Source organism: Martes martes (assembly GCF_963455335.1).
Source record: "Martes martes genome assembly, chromosome: 1".
Lineage (NCBI taxonomy): Eukaryota > Metazoa > Chordata > Mammalia > Carnivora > Mustelidae > Martes > Martes martes.
The window spans coordinates 187,514,401-187,537,633 of NC_137888.1; the positions used below are offsets into that span (position 1 = coordinate 187,514,401).

The window sequence follows — 23,233 nt, forward strand, 5'->3', positions numbered from 1 at the left end:
TCACCAAAAGTGAAACGGGGACTCCACAGTCAAGGTGAAGAAGTAGCAATCCTGAGTAACAGAATTCGAGGCTTAGCCTCAAATTCCAGCCTAAATCTGCACCATGTAAACTCCTAATCTACTAACTCTAAAATATTAAGCATCTTATAAAAAGGTTCTCTTAATGATGGTCAAGGTGTTTCAACAGGGTTTCCCCTCACCCTCCTCCAAACTCTCAGTAGTTCTCCCACTGTACTATGTTTCTTCCAACTTCCCTGTTGTGCTTTCTGTCCTGTCTCTTAGAAGGTCCTTCTCTAACTCCTGCTCCCTCATTGTTCACAGCTCACGTCATGTACTAGCTCCTTTATGAAATCTCAGTTCTAGAGAATGTATCCATCTTTTACAGCATCCCCATTCTAATACTCTGTTCATCCCTCTTGCCATGTTTAATTCCCTCTGGTAAGCATTCAGCTCTTTCCCACCAGACCACAAGCAAGGTAGGGACAAGAGAGGATGCCTTTCATCTTCACTCTTTATACCTGGTCAAGTTCCTGCCCTACAGCAGGGGCTCCATAAAGAGGTTTTGAATGAAGGCACATGATTAAGACATTAAACCAAGAGGCTCTTACCCTTCCTTTTTCCACAAGGTTTGTAATCATGATAATGATTCCAGTGTTTTGTTCCCAAATCATCCTCCAGAAATCTTCAAATGTAGACTTTAAAGGTCCCTGGGTGGCGATATAGGCTTTCGCTTTGTTGTAACCCTTCAAAGATGACCCAACACAAAGTAAGATGAAAGCGGTATCACAGACCAGTTAATAATTCAGTGCCTTCCATATTGAATAGGCTGTGGTTTTAGGAAAAGCTCTGTGCAGTATTAAAACACATTCAACAGTCTCTGTGGCACTCTTCAATTATGAGAAACAGGTTTATAAAACATTTCTGACTTACATCGACATAGTTTGCATTAATGTAGTCGCTGTGCTTAGAGTCTTTTCCTGGTAAAGGTCTTAACTTCACCCTACTGTGATCATCTATAGAGGATAAAAAAAAAAAAAAAAAAAAAAGCAAAAACAACATGTGTAATTCACAAACTACCAGCATTCTAAAGCAGAAAACAAGGCAAATAGGCAATGTGGCATCTCTTAGAGCGCCCCAAGAAAACTTTTGGCAGAGCAACAGCTAAAAATTTAAAGATACAGCATTGAAACCCATCTTAAAAACACAGGGGCATTTCTCCATCATGTTCTGACCTGTGAGTGCCCAAGAAATGCAAACTGGGGGGCGGGGGCACCTGGGTGGCTCACTCGTTAATGGTCTGACTTCTGCTCAGGTCATGATCCCAGGGTCCTGGGACTGAGCCCCACATCGGGCTCCCTGCTCGGCGGGAAGCCTGCTTCTCCCTCTCCCACTCCCCCTGCTTGTGTTCCCTCTCTTGCTGTGTCTATCTCTATCAAATAAATAAATAAAATCTTAAAAAAAAAAATGCAAACCAAAGTCCTTGTTAGTTCAGGTGAAATGATTTCAAGTTGCAGCCCTCCGAAGTATCCTTGTCCTGGATTTTAGAACCAAGGCCTTTGATTACCCATGGCCGTGTCCCTTTTCCTTTAACACATATGTACAAAAGTGATTGTGATATTAGGTCCAAAACAAAATCTATTTGTTGAGCATCTATTTTCAGGAGACTCCTTTGCTAAAAATCCACTTAGATTCCCTTCTACCCGAATAGAACCTAAGTAACTGAGGAAACCAGAGCTGTCCTGAGAGTAATCTCATTACAGCAATCTGGTCAATGATCAGAATTTAAGATCCCCTTAACCTCAGCTTATGAACATAAAAGTGGGGAGTGGGATATATGCCTCTTGTTACCCAGCAAAGTGAGCTTGAATTTTTAGGAGAGCAAATAAAATAAGAAGTCAAGGTCATAATTTCATTTTTTCTAGCTAGGAACAGAATGGGCAAAAGTAAATTAACATTTCTGGTTATAATTATAAAAGTCCAGTTCAAGAAAAAGTCCAATGAGTGGTTTAGCCTAGACATTAATAACCTCAGACTATTTATCAGGCACTTTTTGAAAGCCCTCTTCATTCTTGTGACTGTGAATTGCATTTGTTGTTCTGACAAACACTCAGACTACACTTGCCATGCAGAAGGGGTGCCTACCAGAAATAGGCTCCAAATGACAATTTACCCCCCAAATTATCTGAATACAAACCACTGTGCCTTAGCTCAGTAGCACTATATTGCATATTATTTTTCAGACTGACAAATAAGAATATATGTTCTTCAAGTTGCAAAATTCATATTTAATCTAAAAGAGAACAAGCTCTCTAAATAGGTCAATACAGGAGGTGGTACGGCAGCACCCACATATACTTGGAAAGGTGTAATAGTTCTGAGAGAAGGCTTTTCACACATTTTGTTTCTTGCACAGTAAGTCGTTTCATGACACTTCCATCCTGGCTTCTGCTCTACTAAGCCCTTAATATAGGGGTAGACCAAGATGACGGGTGATGTGCCCATGATCTGACCAGGCATCATGAACACCAGAGTCCAACTTTCTGAACTTAGGAAAAGAAAACTGCATCTAATCTGAATTTGTGAAAGTGAAACCATAAATGAACTGGTGAGAGTACAACCATATCAAACCACAGATGGTACACTTTCCAGGCAACACCATGACCCTTGGGTGTATCAACGCAGAAACTGCTTTGATTTCCTCCATTTTGCCACATGCTTATCAGAAGTAAGGACTGCCATGGTGGAAAGAATGATATGTGTGGATATACTCAAGGCACACATGTGTATGTATCCCTGCCTGACGTACATGGTTAGAAATGAGGTATATAGATGGACAAATCATAATCTCAGCAAGCTGAGCCTTGACTAGGTTGGCCAACAAATACGGTCAGATTCCATCCATTCAAAAACTGGAAAGAAAAGCAAGGTTTGACTCTTTCTTGTTCTCTTTGTTACCTCCTCATTCTCTCACATAAGTGGAACCAATACTCTTATTCCAAAATGACTTGTGGTTCTTTTAAGACTTTATGTAGAGTAAGAAGTAAAACTCTATTAGTAGATGACATTATCTTATACATAAAAATTCCAAGGAATCCACAAAAAATCACTACTAGAATAAATGAGTTCAGCCAAGGTTGTAGGATATGTGATCAATGTTAAACAACAGCAACTGTATTTCTATACACAATGAAAGATCTCAAAATTAAGTAAACAATTCCACTGACCATAGTGTCAAAAAGAATACTTAAATTCAATAAAATAAGTATAACACAATGCAAACTATAAAACATCATTGAAAGAAATAAAAGATGACCTCAATAAATGGAAAGACATCCCATCTTCATGGATGGAAGACAGTACTGTAAAAATTAATCCACAGATTCGATGCAATGCCTATCAAAATCCCAGCTACATCTTTTGTAGTAATAGAAAAGTAGATCCTAAAACTGATATGGAAACACAAAGGACCAGAATAACCAAAACAATCTTGAAAAAGAAGAACAAACTTGGAGCAGTCACAGTTTCCAAGTTCAAAATATACTACAAAGCTATAGTCTGTGATCAAGACGAAATGGTACTGGCCTAAGGATAGACATGTAGATCAGTGGACGAGAACTAAGAGTCTAGAAATAAACCCTTACATTTATAGACAGTTGATTTTCAATAAGGGCACTAAGACGATTCAGTGGGGGAAAGAAGAGTCTTTTCTACAAATAGTGCTAGGACAACTGGCTATCAACAGCAAAAGAATAAACTTGGACCCTACCTCATATACATAAGAGTTATTTGGATAAAAGACCTAAATGTAAGAGCTAAAACCATAAAACTCTGAAAAAAACTAATGAGAAATCTTCATGATTTTGGATTAGGCAGTGGTTTCTTGGATATAACACCAAAAGCATAGGCAACAAAAGAAAAATTAAGTTTCACCCAAATTAAAATAATTTGTGCTTCAAAGGACAGTATCAAGAAAGTGAAACGACAATGCACAGAATGGAAGAAAATATTTGCCAACTATTTATCTATATAGGGGATTCATATCCAGAATGTATACAGAACTCCTACAACTCAGCAACAAAAAGACAAAGGGCGAAGAATTTGAATAGATATTTCCCCAAAGATGATCTACAAACGGCCAATAAATAATGAAAAGATGCTCAACATTACTAATCATTAAGGAAATGCAAATTGAAATGACAGTGAGATACCACTTCACACCCGTTAGCATAGTTATTTTATGTATCTATAGATATAGATGTACAGATATATCTATAGATACAGATATGTAAAAGTAACAAGTGTTGATGAGAATATGGACACTGGGACTCTAGTATTGCTGGGGGCAATGTAAAATGGTACAGCCACTTTAGAAAACAGTATGGCAGATCTTCAAAATGTTAAACATAGAGTTACCATATGACCTAGCTATTCTACTCCTAAGTACATATCCAAGAGAATTGAAAATATATGTCTGCACAAATGTTCATAGCAGCATTATTCATAATAGCCAAAAAGTAGAAACAACCCAAATGTCCGTCAAATGATGAATGAATAAACACAATGTGGCATATCCACACCGTGGAGTATTTTTCAGCCATAAAAAGGAACAAAGTACCAATCTGAGCGACAACACGGATGAATTCTGAAAACACCCCGCTAACTGGAACAGACCCAGACAAAAAAGGCCACATATTCTATGATTCCATTTATATGAAATGCCCAGAATTGGCAAATACATAGAAATAGAAAGTAGGTAAGTGGCTTCTAGGGGTTAGGGAAAAGGAGGTATTGGGAACGACTACTAATGGGTATGGGGTTTCTTGGGGTGCTGAAAATGTTCTAAAATTAGTCGTGATGGTCGTACAACTGTGAATATACTAAAAACCACTGAAATTCAGTTTATATTTAAATCCGCATTTAAATATAAATTAACTTTAAATGGGTGAATTTCATATGGTATGTGATTTTTAACTCAGTAAAACATTATAAAAAGCTTTATCTATAGTAGTGTTCAAATTTAAATGGCTCAATTTAATGCACTATAAAATCCTATGGAATGTGTTCCTTGCCATAGTGTTTGTTAACCATAAACACGTGTGCTCCTGCCTTTAGTGTCAAGGCATCTAATATCACCCAGTGACCCAAACTCCCAATGTCTATGAGAAGTAGTATGGTAGCCATAGAAGTAGCCTGTTTCCTAGGGTATTCCCATAAGGACCTGTAAGAAGAATGCTTATCTATTTGCATCCCTAACCACAAAATATGGCAGGAAGGATGATATGCATGGGCCCCAAGGACTGGTGGTTCCATCCCTTAAGGTATAGACCACCGAAGGCATAGTACCTAGTCTCAGAGATTCAGCTTATTGATGCCATTTTCAGCAGTCCTTATTTTATTTGAAAACTTGGCTCTCCCCACCTAAAAACAATGTCTAGAGAGCCACAGGACATTCAGACTTTGGTTCCCAACATCTGGTATGAAATCACTTCATGAGAGAACCATGAAGCTCAGAATGTTTCTTTCAATCACCTCACTCTTAAGCGGAGATCCGACAGCTTAATGAAAGACTCAGGGGGCTGTAAATGGCCCCACTTCTTCCTATCCCCTGTTGAAGATGGGCTAATGAGAGGTTAACTGTCGAGTGTAGATCATTCTTGGCATTCCTGATTTTGATTGCTTGGCTTTCGGCTTATCCCCAGCATGAAGATTTAATTTCCTCACAGTTGAAGATAGTTTAAAGTTTATTACTTACATGCTAAAATGTTGATGTATCTGTTTTTGTGCTTGTTATCTGGATGATTGGAATGTTCTGCAGTGATGTTCATATCAGCCGTACAGCGTTGGACTTCCTGGTGAAAAAAAAAAATCAAGATTTCAAAGATTTTAAACACACTTTCAGTGTCTCACAAGGATGTAGGAAGAAAGGAAATACAGATCCAAAAACATGAGTATTTACTCACTCCCTAGCTGCGGCCACCATTACTTCCCCACACTCAACTTCAGAAATTACTGACATATTCATAACAAATGTATAAAAGATGTGAAGAAGATAAAAGGATTTCCTTTTTTACTAATTCATCAATCATCTACTTCATTCCAGATTGTGACCTAGGCATGGGGATTACAAAACATCCTATCTCTCTTTGACTATGTCATAGCCTGATGGGGTAGGAAAACATGCCACAAGATAATGACAGTCCAATGTGATTAATAGAAAAGAGGCCTCAAGAAACTATGATGGGAGCACAGAGGAAGGCTTCAGGCAGATCATTCCTCTGAGTCTTCAAGGATGAACAAGAATTTTCCAGGCAGCAGTAGAATCTCCACCAGCATTTGCAATATGAGTGTAGACCATATACCTCCTTTTATAACTATCAGAGCGCAAATGGATTATCCTCCATCCTGAAGTGACGCTACTGTCTTAGCCCAGTGACCTGTCCTGTGTGGCTCAAATATATACAGATTTGGTGAGTTACTTGTGAACTCCAGTTTAATTTAAATTCTCCTTCTTTAGTTGGCAACTATTCAGCTAACCTTTGCCACGACTGTAAACATCACCCATTAGTGTAATACAAGGTTGCTGTGAAGTCAAATTTTTCGACAGTGTCTTGTTCAAACCCAAGGACCGGCGTTAACCGATAAGGGAAGTCATCAGCAGTACACAGCTGCTACAAAGATCAGGAGCAAGCGACAGAAAATCATCAGGAAAAATATTTTACATGTAACAGATGTGTGACAGAATTTAGGCACATGCAGACTTTTTTTTCGCCTCCACGAAGGAGATGCGCGGCAAGTATGGACGTCTTCCACGGCATTTACATCAGGCATAATGAAAACAAGGAACTGGCAGTCTTTTATATTCACAAAGCACTTCCCAGTGAGGGGTCCCTCTCTTCTCTCCACGGAGGAACAGAGGAACAAACTCACTGTCCTCAAATAATCTAAAGTCTAAAAACAAAGGGTCACCACCCATGCAAAGAGACCACACTCATGAACTCCTGATTCTTGGAAGCAGTATGATCAATTTTTCAGAGCTGCACACCTTCCTAGTTGTCCATTAAAAAAAAAAAAAAAAGTCCACAGGTATTAATTCACACAACTCTCGGGGAAAGTGTGTGTTTCACAACAATTCTTACTCTTTCGTTATGTTTCCTAAAGGTGATAAGCTCTGCTCTTTTCTTCTCTAAAATGGTTTATGACCTATGGTTTCACAAATGTTGGTTTAAAGGGGCCTCAGGCTGCCTTTGGTTCTTTTTTTCTAGAATGAGATAAAGGGTAGACAGAAAGTGAGGAGTCTGATACCTTGACCTCTCCAGAACATAAGCAATGCTACCTCTACTCAAAGTACTTGGGGGTACTGGCCTTTTAGAATCGCCTTGAACGCCTGAGGCATACTCTTTTCAGTAGTTTCAGGGGGCAGAGAACTTTTGAAAATAGATTTGTTTTCTGGAAGACATTAATTCAATCTAAACATAAATTCCCAAAATTGATGACATCCTTTTGTTTCTGGGTTTTGAAGGTCAGGCTTTTGGCATGGGCTGGGTTGCTAAAGCATCTTGTGTTATGAGATGATAGCTTTTCGTCCTCTGGTTTGAGATTCACTTGGTTTATTGATTTTTTTCCCCCCATTGTCTGGATCTGACCACCCTAGCTATGGACTGAGCTTGGGCCTTTATTCTAATATAATGCAATTGACCAGGACTGCTCCGGAGCAGCTGTCTGCACTGTTTAGGGCAGTCATTCAATACGGCCAATCAAACTCTTCGTTATCTAAGACCCTGGGTCTGATCCGTGGCCTCTATTTCACTTTTCCAATTATGTGACTGACAGAAAACAAAGAATAGTCATAAATAATGTTAAATCTGATTTTATGAGAACCCAAGGGGTTTGCCTATGGCCTCCTGATTTTGTCTTGTGGATAATAATGTCATCTGTAATTCCTTGCAGAACTGTTTGGCTCATTTAGATGCTGATAATATCATCTGATCCTGGAGTGGCTTTTCTCCATCAGAAACTGGCATTTCAAAGTTAATGTGATTTTAATAGGTGTTAAAACCCTCTGAAGTGACACCGGCTGATGGAGTGTGGATAGCAAAGTTACCTAGTTGGCAGTCCGACCAACAGTTCAAGATTTAAGCTTCTTTGTATTTTACTGTCCGTATGACAGAGTTGGAGTTCTCAAAATGAGTGTCGACAGGCACAAAACCACACAAAAAAAGCCAAGTGAAAACAAGAGGTGTAAAAATAAAGTAAAACTTAAACAAAAACACGGCAAGTTGATAGAGTCACAGTTCCTGGGAGAGCGAGTGGGGGAAATCGCCTGCTGACTGGGGTCAATGAGGTGAGAAGCTGTGAAAAAGGCCCCTGGAGACCTACTGTCCTACCCTTCTGTGGCTCGATGTGCAATCATGATGGAACAAGACACACCTGGAAACCTTTCAGATTACTCAGCTTCCCCAAGGAAGTTGAGAAGAACACACTCTGGACCAGGTGACCGACCACGTGTTAGACTGAGCGGTGAGAACATTCTCAGTGTGTGCTACCGAAGGTGATCTCTTTAGGTCATCACCATGGCCTGGTCTTTGCCTTGTGGCTGACACAGAGCTGGCCTTGCTGGGTACCTGGGACAGGCCATCTTCCTGCTTCTGCTCAGGCTACGAACTGCGGCCACGCCCCATGTCTTCAAATGCTGCTGCTTTGACTCCAGGAACCTCTGGATAGAACTCAGATTCCTTAGCCAGGCTTTCAAGGTCCCACCCTACCTTCTGTCACCTCCCTTCCCACTCCCAGACAGTTTTACCTCTGTGCCCTCTGAAAAGACCGTAGGATTTCCTGCAGGGGGTCTATAAAATACAATTACTTTTTGCACACTATTTGTAGGAATTTTGGCTCTCTCTCTTCACTTTTCATAAAAACCTCAACTATGGTTTTCTTCCGGCTAAGGGTTTAAAAATGTTAAGACATTTCAGACCCTAACTGGCATCTTGTCACAGGAACTTGAGTCCCTTTCTGCCATCTTGCAGGCTGCAATCTCATGCAGCACGACCCCCGCCCCCTTCCGCAACATCCTATTATGCGTCACCGGCAACTTGGAACACTGGATCTTACATAATGTGATTGTGACCACTGATCCCTTGAGCGCATGGCCTCAGGTGGACAAAGCTTTGTTCTCCTGATTTAAGATGAGCAACTGGCCCAAATTTAGCTCAGCTAGAGTTAATTATAAGCCAGGCGATTCCCCCAAAGGATCTCGTCAAGGGGTATGGACCTCTGGCCTCGTCTCTGCACTCAGCCTTCCAACTTGTGATGCTCCTGACTGCCGCCTGTTAATTCTGTCGATCCACATGGCCTCGGAGCTCTCTCCTTTCGAAAGATAATGTTAGCACTGTTTGGAAACTCCTGCACGAGGACTGTGGAGGCCGGGGAAGAGTGAGGTTCGAGTCAGCCCAGGTAGCCAAGGGAACAGAGTTATCGAACGCCATCCCGAGACAAGGATTGATGCTATTTCCAGTGACTGCAAAATCTGCTAGAGGTATAATGTTGCCAGCTCTTAACAGTCTCCAACATTTATCTGACAAGGACAAAACGCTTGCTGCCTCACCTCTAGACAAAGACTCAAAATTACCAGTGAATCGTTTTTCTCATTCTTCTCCAAGCAGCAAAGTTCTGAAAATAGGACAGCTATTCACCATTTTTTTTCTGCTTCCATCCAAGATTTTAAAACAAGATGGGGCAAATAGAAATTCTTCTTCTTTGACCTCCTCCAGAACTTTCTATCCATATTTAGCGTGTACTTTGCTTTGCCCACTCTGGTCTACCCCTTACCAGACGGAACTCCTCGAAGGCAAGGTCTCAAATTCAACTCTGAACTTTGTATTATGTCCACAGAATAGCAGGTACTCGGTGACTGTCAGATGAATTGCCTTTCTCTCCTCTTAATGGCCACACATCAATTGTTAAACGGTATTTTTAAGTTTAAGATGAAGTAACTAACTTTGACTAATTTGAGGCCTGTACGCAGATGTTGTGTAAGATTTTTCTAAGTCAGATTCTCAACTCTCTGGAAGGCTCTAGGCTGTAAAGATCATGTAATGGGCTCCCAATATTTTTAGTGGGGTGGGGAGGCTCCTTATTTTTTTTCCTTATTTCCTCTCCTGCCCTCCCCCTCTCCCCACCTCTGGCTTGTCAGCTACATGATCAGTTTTTAGACAATCACTGGTCATCTCAGGTTTTTCCCTCTTCCTGAATCCGGGTCACTATAGGACACTACTTTAATGAGAGTCCGGAGGGCCTTGAGGTCACACATGGGGGCTTGAGTCTGAGAGCCTGGGCTTAACACCTAACTTCTGCCATTTTAAAACTGAGCCACTCAAAGCCTCAGTTTTCCCCTGGAGGAAGTTTCCTCCTCTGTAAAACGGGCACCATAGAACAGCACCCTGTTCTGGGGTAGTTCTGAGGAACAAATGAAACAATCCATGTGCAGGGCTGAGGAAATGCTGGCCACCATTCTTCCACTTAAACAGATCTGGAAATCTGGGGTTGACTTTGCTACTCTCCTGCCATAATGAACGTTCTGTTTTTTTGTCTTTTTTTTTTTTTAAGATTTTCAATTATTTTTAAGTGATCTCTATACCCATTGTGGGACTCAAACCTACAACCCCAAGATCAAAAGTCGCACACTCCACTGACTGAGCTGCCCAGGTGCCCCAGTTTTGTTTTTCTTTCAGTCACACAAAAATCTCTTTTCCTGGCCTCCTTTTATAGCCTATTACTATCTTGTTTATAAAAGAGCCTTAATAATTTCTTAAATGGCCTGCTACCCATTGTCCTTTTCAGCAGAGCTGCCAAAAACGGATACAACTACTGTCGTCGAATATTTCAAAATCTCCCTCAAGGAGAAGAAGCCAGTCTATTAAGGACTTGTTCTGTCTCATGCCTCCCTTTATGTTGCTGCCTTATTGTTCTTTCCAGAAGAAAGGATAGTCTTCCATTCTGCATAGCACTGATTCTCCACCTTCAGACCAGGAGGAACTGTGAGACGACAACAGACAACAACGGCAGAACAAGGCCTGCCTTGTCTCTGCCCTCCCGCGCCCCTCCCTTCACCAACAGCTCATAAGACTTCAGCTATAAAGTTCAATATAGCAGACAAAAGCTTCTAGCCACAGTATTTTTTTTTTTAAGGCTAGAAATAGGGTGCAGGTGCCCAGAATTTGTTAACAGGCTTGGTTTAGATGCAGCAAAGCCCATTTTAAGTCAGATTGAGTTTATAGAGGTATAGCTGATTATTTTGAATAATTAAATGGTGTCAAAACCAGCTGTGATGAATAGCACTGGGGTCTCAAATCATAAATAATTGAGGAACTGGAGTTGCATTTGGTCATCCTGATCAAATTCTGTTCTCCAGAGGATAAATGTTTGTCCTGAATACCATCAACATTGTTAAATGCCTCAATATTCTTGCTCAGTCATCCAGCCAACAGTCAATTGAACTAAATCACTTCAACAGCACACACATTTGCTGTCCTCATGAATACAAAATGTTTGACTTTAAACCATGTTCTCTGTACTTGAATAGGCACCTTTTTGGTAAGCATCTAACAGCCACATTAAATACTTGACATGCTTGTGTCTGTCCCATGATGCACAGGACTTTGGCGAACACGTCAGCGGGTCCCTTTCGCTCTCCCACCTTTGGCTTTGGTTTTGCATCAGGAAAACAAACAAAAAACCAAGGGAAAGGCTTCCTTTAAAACCGGCTGTCAATACAATTGCCTTTATGATGGCCTCTGGGGACTCCGAATTTGCAGAGACAGGGGCTTGCAGTCCCGTGTTCATTTCTCATTGTGCCTCCTTTCCGTGACATCACTTAATCCCCGAAACCCAGTTTGTGAAAAGAGGTGGGCAGTTTAGTAACATCACCGTCATGTCATCTCCATTTTAAAGGATCCATTTTAAAGGAAGACTGAGCGAGAGAAAGGAACCGACTCACCCGCAAAGCTAGAAGACAGCTGAGCTGCCATGAAAACTTGGCCTCCTCGGCAGAACTCTTGCTGCCAGAGATGTGCCTTAGTTAAGCGCCTCAGTGAAGAAAAGGGCAGTCTGTTTAATAGCTCCTCATTGACACCCTGTCACTGCTGAACTGGCACGGAACCCGGAGCTGGCAGGGCCGTGCGTGCCGCGCTCTACCTTGTTTCCTGCACGACAGTTCTTAAAATCGCAGGGCTGTGTTCGCCCACGTCTTCCCTCCACGGATTAATAACCGCCAAGCCCGCTACCATCCACCTCTGCAGGGCTGAACAGGTCATCCAGCACCCTCAAAGATGGGCATCATTCACGTTCCCCCAACTTCGGGATGTCAGGGACGTGGGCTCCATTTCTAAAAGCGAGGAAGCCGGGCCATCGGGGAGGCGGCGACAGGTCCGGGGATAAGGAAGCGCACTGCCTCCTAGGAAGCCAGCTCCCCATTCCTCAGACAGCAAGCCTGCTGCCTCCTCCACACCTCGTGCAGCCCAGGGAGACGAGGCCTACCCTTGCCATGAGGGCCGCTGTCCCAGCGAGGGTTACCAGGAAGACAAAACTTGGGGACTTGCCTCATTTCTCCCACTAAGTCTGTTCTTTTCTGGAAGCGCACGTGCAGGACCTGGGCAACCAACTCCCTCCCGCCTCGTCTTTTTGGGGGAAAAGAATGCCTGTCAGAAGGAGAAGCGTGAAGAAAAAAAGAAAAAAACATCTCCCAACTTTTTCTGGTATTGTTTTTGTTATGCCTGAATGGATTCATTTCAAGTTTATAAAAATCCTTATAAAATAAAAGTCAGGTTTCTGGAAAATTACTTTTCAAGTTTTGAAACATACCTCAAAATCCTCGGAGAACCCATGCTGGTTATTAGAATAGAGCTCACCAATGTGTTTAACAAACTGTTTGACAGGAATGGCTTCCATGTCATCTGTGGGGATAAAATGATATTCAGAGTCACACAGAATAAACTTCGATAGAGCAAGTAACACCGATAAGGGATTATTAAAGACAAACATTTGATTTGTGTGAGGAGTAGACAGAATTGCATCACCCGAAGCAGATGTCCTCAAGAAAAGTCTCAGAATGTATTTTACTTTTCTATCTTACTAGGATTTGGAATGCCTAGAAGCTAGGTAAAATACTTTTTTTTTTTTTTTAAATATTCAAGGCAATTTACTTAAATTACCACATCATACTCTTAACTGAAAGTCTGAACTTCCTAAGGGTACCTATTTGTCAAGAAATTTTATCACAGCCTAAGATTTTTTTTTTTTTTTAATTGCTCTTCAGTGGGGTCCGCTTGAACTTGGAATGATGAAGTTGCATTTCCGGTCTCTGAAGTCGCAGCAATCTTTATACACAATTATAGAGAGATGCCATTGTACCAGCTGGCTTCGGGTACAATGCCATCTATGTTTAAGTGTTCAAAATTTTAGTTCAAGACAGCTGTGTCTACATGATGCCAAATAATCAGTTTGACTGAATTAACTGGATTTTTTGGGTGTTGACAGACTAGGTGTAGATTCAGGAAGACTCCCCATTCCAGTTTCTTGTGTTGTCACTTCAAGAGGACATTTGCAGTTCCTGAGCGCAAAGTATCTGTCTTGAGCGCATTTTCCCCGGATCTGGCCCGATATTGGAGGACTGGCCACAAAACTGCCACACCCCACTAACCGGAGCTCCCCAACCTCCTTCCCTCCACCCTCCCCCGCAAATATTTCTTTAAAAATACTCTGCTGAATTTGAGATAAACAACAGACATGACATTTACTTTATTCAGAGTGAAAGATCTTTGGCAAACGCACAAACATCTAAACTGCCACAGATGCTTTTCTTAGCAAAGGGTATGAAGATCTGTATGTGTAAATGAGGTCCTACTTTGGCAAGAATGTTATAGATCCAGGCCTGACAATCTGATTTCTCTTCATCTGGTGACAGCTAACATTGACTATGTCATTCCTTCTCTACTTTCTTTCGAGAGAGCAAAGCTCTAGGGTGGCTTTTTGCATCTATTGACATTTTCAAACTTGAATCATTCTTAAGTGGAAAATAGCATCTCTTATACTTTGTTTAAGGAAGGTGACTTATATGTTCATAATCCAAACTGCTTAGCGCAGAAATGTTACCGATCAAATAGATGGTGCTCCGTGAGCACCCATTCTTTCCGTGTGAACAATTAAAGACCTAATCATTTTAATAGGCCACCTTATGAAAAAAAATTGCCAAGTTATTTACAAATATTTCAGGATTGGAGAGGTTCATGAATATGCAATCATTTTGCACGCCCAAGAATTCTATAGCTCCCATAATGATGTAACCAGCATTAACAAAGCAAGCGGAGCCAAAACGTTTCCCCAGAATATTGAGCAGAATGCACAGTTCAAGAAAAATTTCCAAAATTATCTGATCAACCTCGCCTAAAACGTTTAGAAGTAAGCAAATGCTACAGTATGGATCAAGTGGCAAAGAAACGATCTGAGGTTGAGAGAAGGATTAATACGTACAAAATTGGAGTCCTGAAAAGATTTAACCCAAAGAAACCCCTCTTTGGACCACAGGCAAACTGAGTGGGTGAGATGGGACACAACCCAGCCCTGCGATCACTTTAATATACAGACGGCAGCGTTTCCGCCCAACACATTTAGAACCAAAGATGACACTGTTTCCGAGGGGGACATTGTTACAGCGCAATAGGCCAAGGGCAGCATTTATCCCATGATTAACTTAGAAATTGTAAATTCCAATAAATTTATGGTATACACGACTCTAGTTCAGAATAAGCAAACACCTATCAGCTTCAGAAGTACTTTGCTCTGCAAAGTCAAAAACATGGCATTTTAAAGGTCAAAGTCCTCCTCTGGTCATTAAAAATTGTTTTCAGGGTAACAACTCATTTTTTCCTGCCAAGCACTTAAGTCTAATATCCAAGGTAATGCCATCCGTGTCCAGAAATCAGTCTGCCTGCCATTCTCCTGGCTAGATGCAGGAAAAACCCAGCAGAGCTCAGCAGGATAATCATGGAAATACATGACTCACTAGTCTCTCCAATTAGCTTCTTTACCCAAGGAAGTCTAACCACACCCCTCTGGGTTTCCAGGCACCACCAGTAACATCTTAAAACTACCAGACAGACAGACACACACACGTGTGCACATGCGCGTGCACACACACATGCACGCGGTACTGACCACCACAGGCTACCTAGATAATGCCCAGTCTTTCAATCAAGATAAATGAAGCTGAAGGGTCACACATTTTTCTCAATATTAAGATGAATATAAGGCTATGACTAATTAGAAGGCCTCATAGTTATCCTCTTACATAGTTCTATTACATTTCTCACAAAATGAGCCAGATAATTATAAAATTACCATAACTAGCAGACGGCCAAGCAATTAGGACAGCGTTGTGGACCTGATCTTCTCAGTTTTTGTCTGGAAAGACCCTGTGGGGTTAGGGGACATCCATCTGAAAGATGTTATCATCTTTCTATCATACAGAGACCATTAGCAGCCACTAACCATGGGCCAGGCGCTTTCTATGCCCTTTAGGTGGATTAGCATGTACTCCAATCCTCCCAATAACCCTGGGGGATAAGTACTATTTCCCTACTCCTCTCACAGTTGAGAAAATAAGCTCAGAAACATTAACTGGAATCTGGACTATGGTGGAAGCTGGCCACCCAAGGTCAAGGGAGAATGGCTGTCGTCTGGGTCAGAGTGAATGGGAAACCACTAGATGAGGCATTTACTGAGCACCCAGGACTCAGCCAGACCATAGGGAGGTGGTCTCTGCCCCAGGGCACATTTGTGTCGGAGAAGCAATGGACATCAGCAGGAGTGAGCAAGAATTACTCGGTGCAGATTCCACCGGTCACAAAAAGGATAGATCGGAGGACTCAGGTTAGAACAAATGTTACCAACGTAGTGGTGATGAAGGGAAAAAATAGGAGCTCGCATCAGAGGAAGAGGTTTTCACTAACTACAGGTTGGGTGTGAGAGGATGAGGATAAATAATGAAATGGTCTCAGGAGAGACTCAGTAGAATGAGAATCACCTATGCTAAAGGCTTTCCCTACATTTAGCTTCCCCAGAACTAGGCGAAGGGGACACTGTTCTCCTCACGTTACACACAAGGTAATGGAAGCAACATGTCCAAAGCGACCAATAACTGGCAAGCAGAGCTGGCATCTGACTCCTGGTGTACTGAACGTGAAGCCTGTGCCCCCCGCCCCCCCCCCCCCGCCACTGGGACACCTGATTTGTCTTCATTCTCCAAGCACAACTTCCAGGAAGAACAAGGAATGAAATGGAGCATCTCGGTTAACTAAACAGTATCTTGGATAAAACATTCCTGTGTCCTTTTGTGCCAATATTTTTAGTTACAGGTTTTTCAGATATCAGAGATTTGAGAATTAGGTACAAATTAGAGTCCTACTGTTATCCTTAAATCACCCCAGTATAAGATGTCTGGGTAAGTCCATTGAGAATCAGCACCTTTCAGAGTGAGATTGTTATTTGACATTATTAGTTACACTTTCTCCAAGATTTCAGCCTTTGGTGGTTAGAATTCAACCTCACCTATAAGAGGCCTTTTATTTCAGTCAACCATCCTTATGCACCACTTCTGATGGAGTCTGAAATCAGTCTTTGGTTTGTAGGCACCCCGAGAGGCGCATTCACAGAGGGTGACCGTCTACTGAGAAGCACCAATAGTGACAGATTCCATGATGGAAAAAAAGAGCTCAAGATGATGAACGTTAAATAAAGCACTGTACGAAATAAAGAATGAGGCACTGAAAATAGAGAAAAGGTGTTTCCCGAATCTGGCTATGTCCCTGTTGTAGTTGCAATCTGGAGCCAGGTAGAGGGAAATCCCCCCTATTTTGGTCTAGGGTTCTAACCTCCTTACACATGCTCACTTTGCTTTCTCTTCCTTTTCAGGAGTAACAGATAAACAGAAAGGGCAAACTTCACTTCATTGGGTTTTTTGCTGTTAGAAAGAAAAAAAAAAAAAACAAACTCAGCAGCCAAGGCTGTTCTTGAACATCAATCCCAGGGAGGTGCTGCCGAGGGCTCAGCCCGTTGTGCAGCTCCGTGGCCGCGTCTTCAGCCCGTCACTCAGTAACGCTGTCTAGCTGTCATTTTTTCTCCCCCCCCACAGCTGTCATTTTTGTTATCAATGGTGGAAAGCACCCTCTGTGCCAGGGACCCAGGGGCAATGGTGTACATGGAGAAGCCAGAGCCAGACGGCCTGGTGGTATGACTTCACCTCTCTGTAATTCCCCTTCCTCATCTGTAAAATGGGAATAATGACTTTTCACAGAGAGTTATGAAGAGTCAACAGATGACGGAAGCACTTTTAAGAGTGCTTAGCATTTTGTAAATGCTTGATAACTAGGATTTATTGTTGGGTGCTAATTGCTTTACCCGTGTGGCCCTATGATTTGGGGCTGTGATTACCCATTTTATAGATGGGGAAACTGGCTAAAAGAGATCCAAGAGCTTGGCCAAGGTCCACTGTCCACTGTCCACTGTCCACTGTCAGGTGGTGGGGCCGGGCTGACTCCAAAGCCTTGTGTCTTCTACCTTATTTGACCTCTCCCTAGAGCTTAATTTGAATATATGTGGTTAGAGAGGGCAGAAAACCATAATAAATCTTTAAAAAAAATAAAAAGCATTACTTATTTGAAAGAGAGAGAGAGAGCGCTCGCGAGCACAGAGGGAAAGGGAGAAGCAGACTCTGCATTGAGCAGAGGCCTGATGTGGGGTTCGATCCCAGGACCCTGAGATCATGACTTGAGCTGAAGACAGACACTTAGCCACCTGAGCCACACAGGTGCCCTCAATCACGGTTTTTAAAGAAACTTCCTGACTTAAAAGGAATGACATGATACACTTTGGCTTTAACTGTAAGTTTCAGTCAACCTGGAAAATTCACATTGGTATTCTGATCACGTTGATGATGCCAGGTAAAATGAAGTGTTAAAGTGTTTACCCTCCTGCCAAGATGCTTAATGCTGGGATTGACTGCCTTAACATGTGTTTAAGATAATACCCATACCAGCAAGTGCGGGTACATATATAATTACCATTACCATTCCAGAGGGCCTTCCGTCACCCACCCACTCTGCCACCCATCTCTGTGAAGTTCATTTAACCCACAGTAGTTCCTGCAACCCTATGCCAATTCTGTCTCTCAGCAGGGGGATCCTATAACCCTCAACACAGTCCCTGGGTCAAGTCCCTCCTGCTCAGACCTTACCCCCTGCTCCCCCACATCCCACAACTGGGCTCTCTACCACCCCTCTAGTGGACAGACCTGGATTTCAGGAACTCAGTCCCTTCTTGCCTGCCTGCTCAGCTCCCAGAGGCCAAGTTCAGGGCTCTTTCTGCACTTGGTAATACCTCTGTGTCCACTTAGGAAGATAAAGCAAACATGAAATTAAAGAACATTATTGGGATTTTAGTTTCCGCGTTAGGGCACGACAAGCAGAGTTTTGTCTAAATCAGACTCTTTGGATGCAAGGAGTATTGTGGAGATTGGAACATTTTATTTCCTGCCATAAAAAGAAAGCTCTTTTCATTTATGACACAATGAAGTCAATAAAGAAAAGGTTTCATTATAGTCAAAAGACCAATGAATCTCCTTTGGAGATAATCTCTATATAAATAAAATATGCCAACAAGGTTGGTTTAATCCCAAGGGTTTTAAACTGCATGTTTAAAACCCCTTTATATGCTGGCCCCCTGCTGAAGCCAGTGACCTTCAAATTATTAAGATGTATTTTAACTGCTGGAAAGGCATGAATCATTTCTGGATTTCCAAGCTACTGGTTAGCAGCAACATTTTGTTTTGTAATGCTTTTATTAGCAAGTTAGATCCTCTGATTTCCACAAAAAAGCATTTCTAAGGACATCTGCGCCTGACAATATGCATATTTGGAAAAAAACCATACAACATACTCATTAATCAGGTTAATTGCATGAGCTAAGTTTTGATTTTAAAAAACTGTAATATAATGAAAATCTGAAAGAACACTATAATGCAGTGAAACCGATCTGTAAATGACATAATGTATGTTAACTGCAATGAACGTATTATTGGAGTTTGTCCTTTAAAATGAGTATCTCCTGATCGAAAAGTCTAGATTTATTTTTTTTTTTTAAGATTTTATTTGACAGAGAGAGACAGCGAAAGAGGGGACACAAGCAGTGGCAGTGGGAGAGGGAGAAGCAGGCTTCCCGCTGAGCAGGGAGCCGGGTGCAGGCTTGATCCCAGGACCCCGGGATCACGACCAAGGTGAAGGCAGGTGCCTAACTGACTGAGCTGCTCAGGCGCCCCGAAAAGTCTAAATTTTTAAAAAGTACTTGCAGATGTTAAGAATAATGTGGATCTTAAAGGAACTGTTTTACCACTTCAGTATCTTAAAAATGTCACAGAATTAAGTATTACTTAGCATTACGAGGGGACTGACCCACTAAGTTACTACATTCAATTATGCTTTACCTTCCCAGGTAACAATGGAGAACCCATAACCATGGGACATTTGATTCTGAAAAACCGTTAGTGAAAGATATTAAGAGTCAAAGCCCCTTTCATTCTCCTGCACAAGTCAGAGTTCAACGTATCTGGAAAACTAACCAACCAACTAACCACTGTTCCCATATATGCAGCAGGCACTGTAACTCCAAATTGTCCTGATGAAAGAATTGATGTCACTTCCACAGTGACTGGAACCTAACTTCAAAAGCACTTCTTTAATTTCTTTCATGTTGGATAAATACTTTTGCATCCGAAGAAGAGTTCTTTCTACTGTGGCTAATCAGCCTTAGCCATCGCATTCACATTCTCTAGCACTTCCGCATTTTACATTAAGTGTAGGTGAGATCAGGAAAAAAAATGTCCTCATTCTGACAAGACCGTCTTTGCTATGTTAAATCAGGAGCACACACTGAAGATTCTAAACTCCTGAATTTTAATTTAATTAAGGAAAATTAATAACTCAGAATTCCTCAAGAAATTCCTATGAATGGCTATCTCCAAAGGACGAGTGATCAATTAGCAAAGCTCTCTTTAACCATTTGCCTATTTTATAATACTTTTGAAGTTAGTGTAACTTACTGATTCCACTTATGCTTTGGGATTTGAAGACCAGAGCTGTTCCTGCACTTCAACCACAGCAGAATCACCCAAAAGTTTCAACGTTATTTATAAATTTCTCCCCAGGTCATTTCAATCACATAGGCCTATTTTTGCACAGGGAAGGAAAGTATAGGTGGGTGGAGAGCCTTTTTCTTAGAAAGTAAGAGAACAAAAAGGACTAGGGAACAGAGGTAGAGAGGAGTTTTTGGTAAGGAGGAAACTTCAACAAAAGAATAATGGAACTATTCAGAGGGCTGTAAGAGAATTCAGCCAAGAGGCAAAAGGTCAGGACTGGTAGAAAATCATCATCAAGAACCGGCGGGGGTGGGGTGGGTGGTGGATCTATAGGGGATGTTCACATGTATTTGAAAGGCCTTGGTTTAATGAATCAATATCCAAATGAGGGGCTTAAAGGCTTGAGATAGCAGAACCTTCGGAAGAGCCAGCCCAGGGGTGGCAGAGCCATTTTCCAGGCATCTGTGCTTTAAAGCCACTCAGAGGAATTCCAGTGTTATTTCCACCCTTCCGATCAGCTGGGGTGAATTAATAGGGTCTCTGAACCTCAGTTTCTGCGGCTGTAAGGTTAGGCTATCCCCTGCACCTGTCTCTGTAGGACTGACTGTAGTGAAAATAATCCATGGAGTCAGTAAACGCTCAATATCTATTGTAGGATGATGTTTCCTAAAAACAAGGTTAAATATAAAGGAAATTCTTGGAACAGAGCTTACTGCATAGTCCACGGATGACCCAGAAGCTCTGTTTTGTAACAGTTTGGTGCCTGAATTCTCAATCTTGCCCTGTTGCATCCGTAACTTTCCTAACCGGTATAATGATTTAGTTCACTGGAGCGGTGGTCTGGAAGTCTCTTTTTTTTAAACATTCACTTATAGGAAATAAGGAGTTCAAGTGATAAAAGTTGTTAAATCGCAGGCCCAGTAGTCCCGTTATTAGGTTTTGAACAAGGATAAAATAACTGAGATTGGGCACCTGGGTGGCTCAGTTGGTTAAGCATCTGCCTCAGGCTCAGGTCATGATCCCACTTGCTCTCTCTCTCATAAATAAATAAAAATCTTAAAAAAATTATAACGGAGGTCTAGCAGGTAGAACAAGTACATACTCCCTATGAAGTCTGTAAATATCGTATTTTTGGAAATAAGAACAATGAGAGAATTCCTAGGGTAAATCATTCAGAAGAATCCCAAGGAGGTCTCCACTAAGGAAAGGGTTGAAAGCTTTACCAGAGTGAAAACAGCTCATGAATTTATTAAAAAGTGTGTTTTTCTTGTACTGAATTTCTTCTGCATGACATAGTTGGATGCTAATAACCAGAAGAAACCATAAGAATAAAGAGAACACTGGATGGTTAAAGTGCATCACAAATTACAAAATATTTTATAAATGGGACTATTATCAGTGGGGGGTTGTTTCCGAACAAGGGAGAGAATGGGATTAAACTGAAAAAAAAAATTTTTTTTAAAGATTTTATTTATTTATTTGACAGACAGAGATCACAAGTAGGCAGAGAGGCAGGCAGAGAGAGAGGGGGAAGCAGGCTCCCTGCCGAGCAGAGAGCCCGACGTGGGGCTCGATCCCAGGACCCTGAGACCATGACCTGAGCCGAAGGCAGAGGCTTTAACCCACTGAGCCACCCAGAAGCCCCAAAAGTGAAAAATCTTTAAAGAAAGGTCACAGAGAGTAACTTTTTCCCAGTTAAGGGTGAAATGAGTTGATTTGTCTTGGCATGTTCCCCCCAGTGAGGGCTGTGCCACCTGGGAAAACAGAAGAGTGGCCTCATCTTGGTTCTCTAGTGTTTTACCCTCACACTGCATAAGGCATTCCAACTCCTTCATTTCCACAGGTGCTTAGAGCTCCTCGAGGCTGCACCATGTCCAGTGAGGCACAGCTGAACACCACGGATTTCTCAGTCAGTGGAGAGTCCCGAAGCAGTTTTCTCTCCATATACTTACACTACCAGTGAGTATGGAATTAGGAAAAACTCACATTTCCAGAAATGCCTTTGGGTTGTGGGTACAGTAGTTCCCCCTCATCTGGGGCTTTAGTTACCTGCACTTGTAGTCCAGATGCAGGCGACCCTCCCCCTCCTCCCCATGTATGGTCAGAAGGACCACAGGAGCCCAGTGCTACGTCACAATGCCTACGTCATTCCCCTCACCGTGTCTCGTCCCATAGGCATTTTATCATCTCACACCATCACAAGAATGGTGAGGACAGTCCAATGAGATATTCTGAGAGGGACACGTACCTTTTATTACAATATATGGTTATAATTCTTCTCTTTTATTACTAGTTATTATTGTGAATCTCTTACTGAGACTGATACATAAATTCAACTTCCTCACAGGTATGTACGCAGAGGAGAAAACAGTATACGTAGGGTTTGAGAAGACCCGCAGTTCCAGGAATCCACTGGGGGTGGTGGAACATATGCCTCACGGAAAAAGGGGAGGTGGGGAGAACTACTGTATTTACGGTGGTGATTGAACAGGTAGGTGGGAAATGAGGCAGAAAACACTGGAAACACCTATCCAGAGGTGTGCCAAGGCAGGCACAATGGATTGGCAGTTTCTGAGGATTCCAGTGAACTGAAAATCCTCAAGTCCAAGGCACAGAGCAAGGTGTGGTGGGCCACACCGACTAAATTTGGTTCAGTGTTTGGGACAATCTTGACCTGAGTACCAGGCAAATGCTCATTCTCCACAGCTACTGGGATGAATCATACCGTGATTTGAGGAGGAAAGCTTCAACAACTGACATTTCTGGCTTAAGGTTTCCCAAATGCTTTTACACATAACACTTTACCTGAGTTTTAACACTGCCTCAAGTGTGGGTAGATCAAGCATCCTGTTCACTTTACAGATTATGGAAACTAAGGCTCAGAGAGGTCAAGGCAGTGAGCAAAGCTTTCAGAGCAGAGGCAGAGTGAGATCCTAGATTTTCTGATTCCCCATCCAGTGGGAAAATAAAAGAAAAATGGAAACACAGCCCAAGAAGTATCTCACCACCTAACCTTTTAAAATGGATTTCAACTGCATAGGTACCTACCAGCTG

General features: G+C 41.9%; 1 protein-coding gene across 2 annotated transcripts in view; it reads right to left on the reverse strand.

Moving 5' to 3' along the window:
- The window catches only part of PTPRG (protein tyrosine phosphatase receptor type G), a gene marked incomplete at its 5' end in the record, with an annotated part of 697,399 nt that overhangs the window by 33,499 nt on the left and 640,667 nt on the right, over positions 1-23,233 (reverse strand). For both annotated transcript variants that reach the window (XM_080822349.1, XM_080822350.1), the window contains 4 exons: positions 609-743; positions 931-1,013; positions 5,753-5,849; positions 12,856-12,947. In XM_080822349.1, the coding sequence (XP_080678475.1) occupies positions 609-743; positions 931-1,013; positions 5,753-5,849; positions 12,856-12,947 (407 nt within the window). The remainder of the gene's footprint in view (positions 1-608; positions 744-930; positions 1,014-5,752; positions 5,850-12,855; positions 12,948-23,233) is intronic.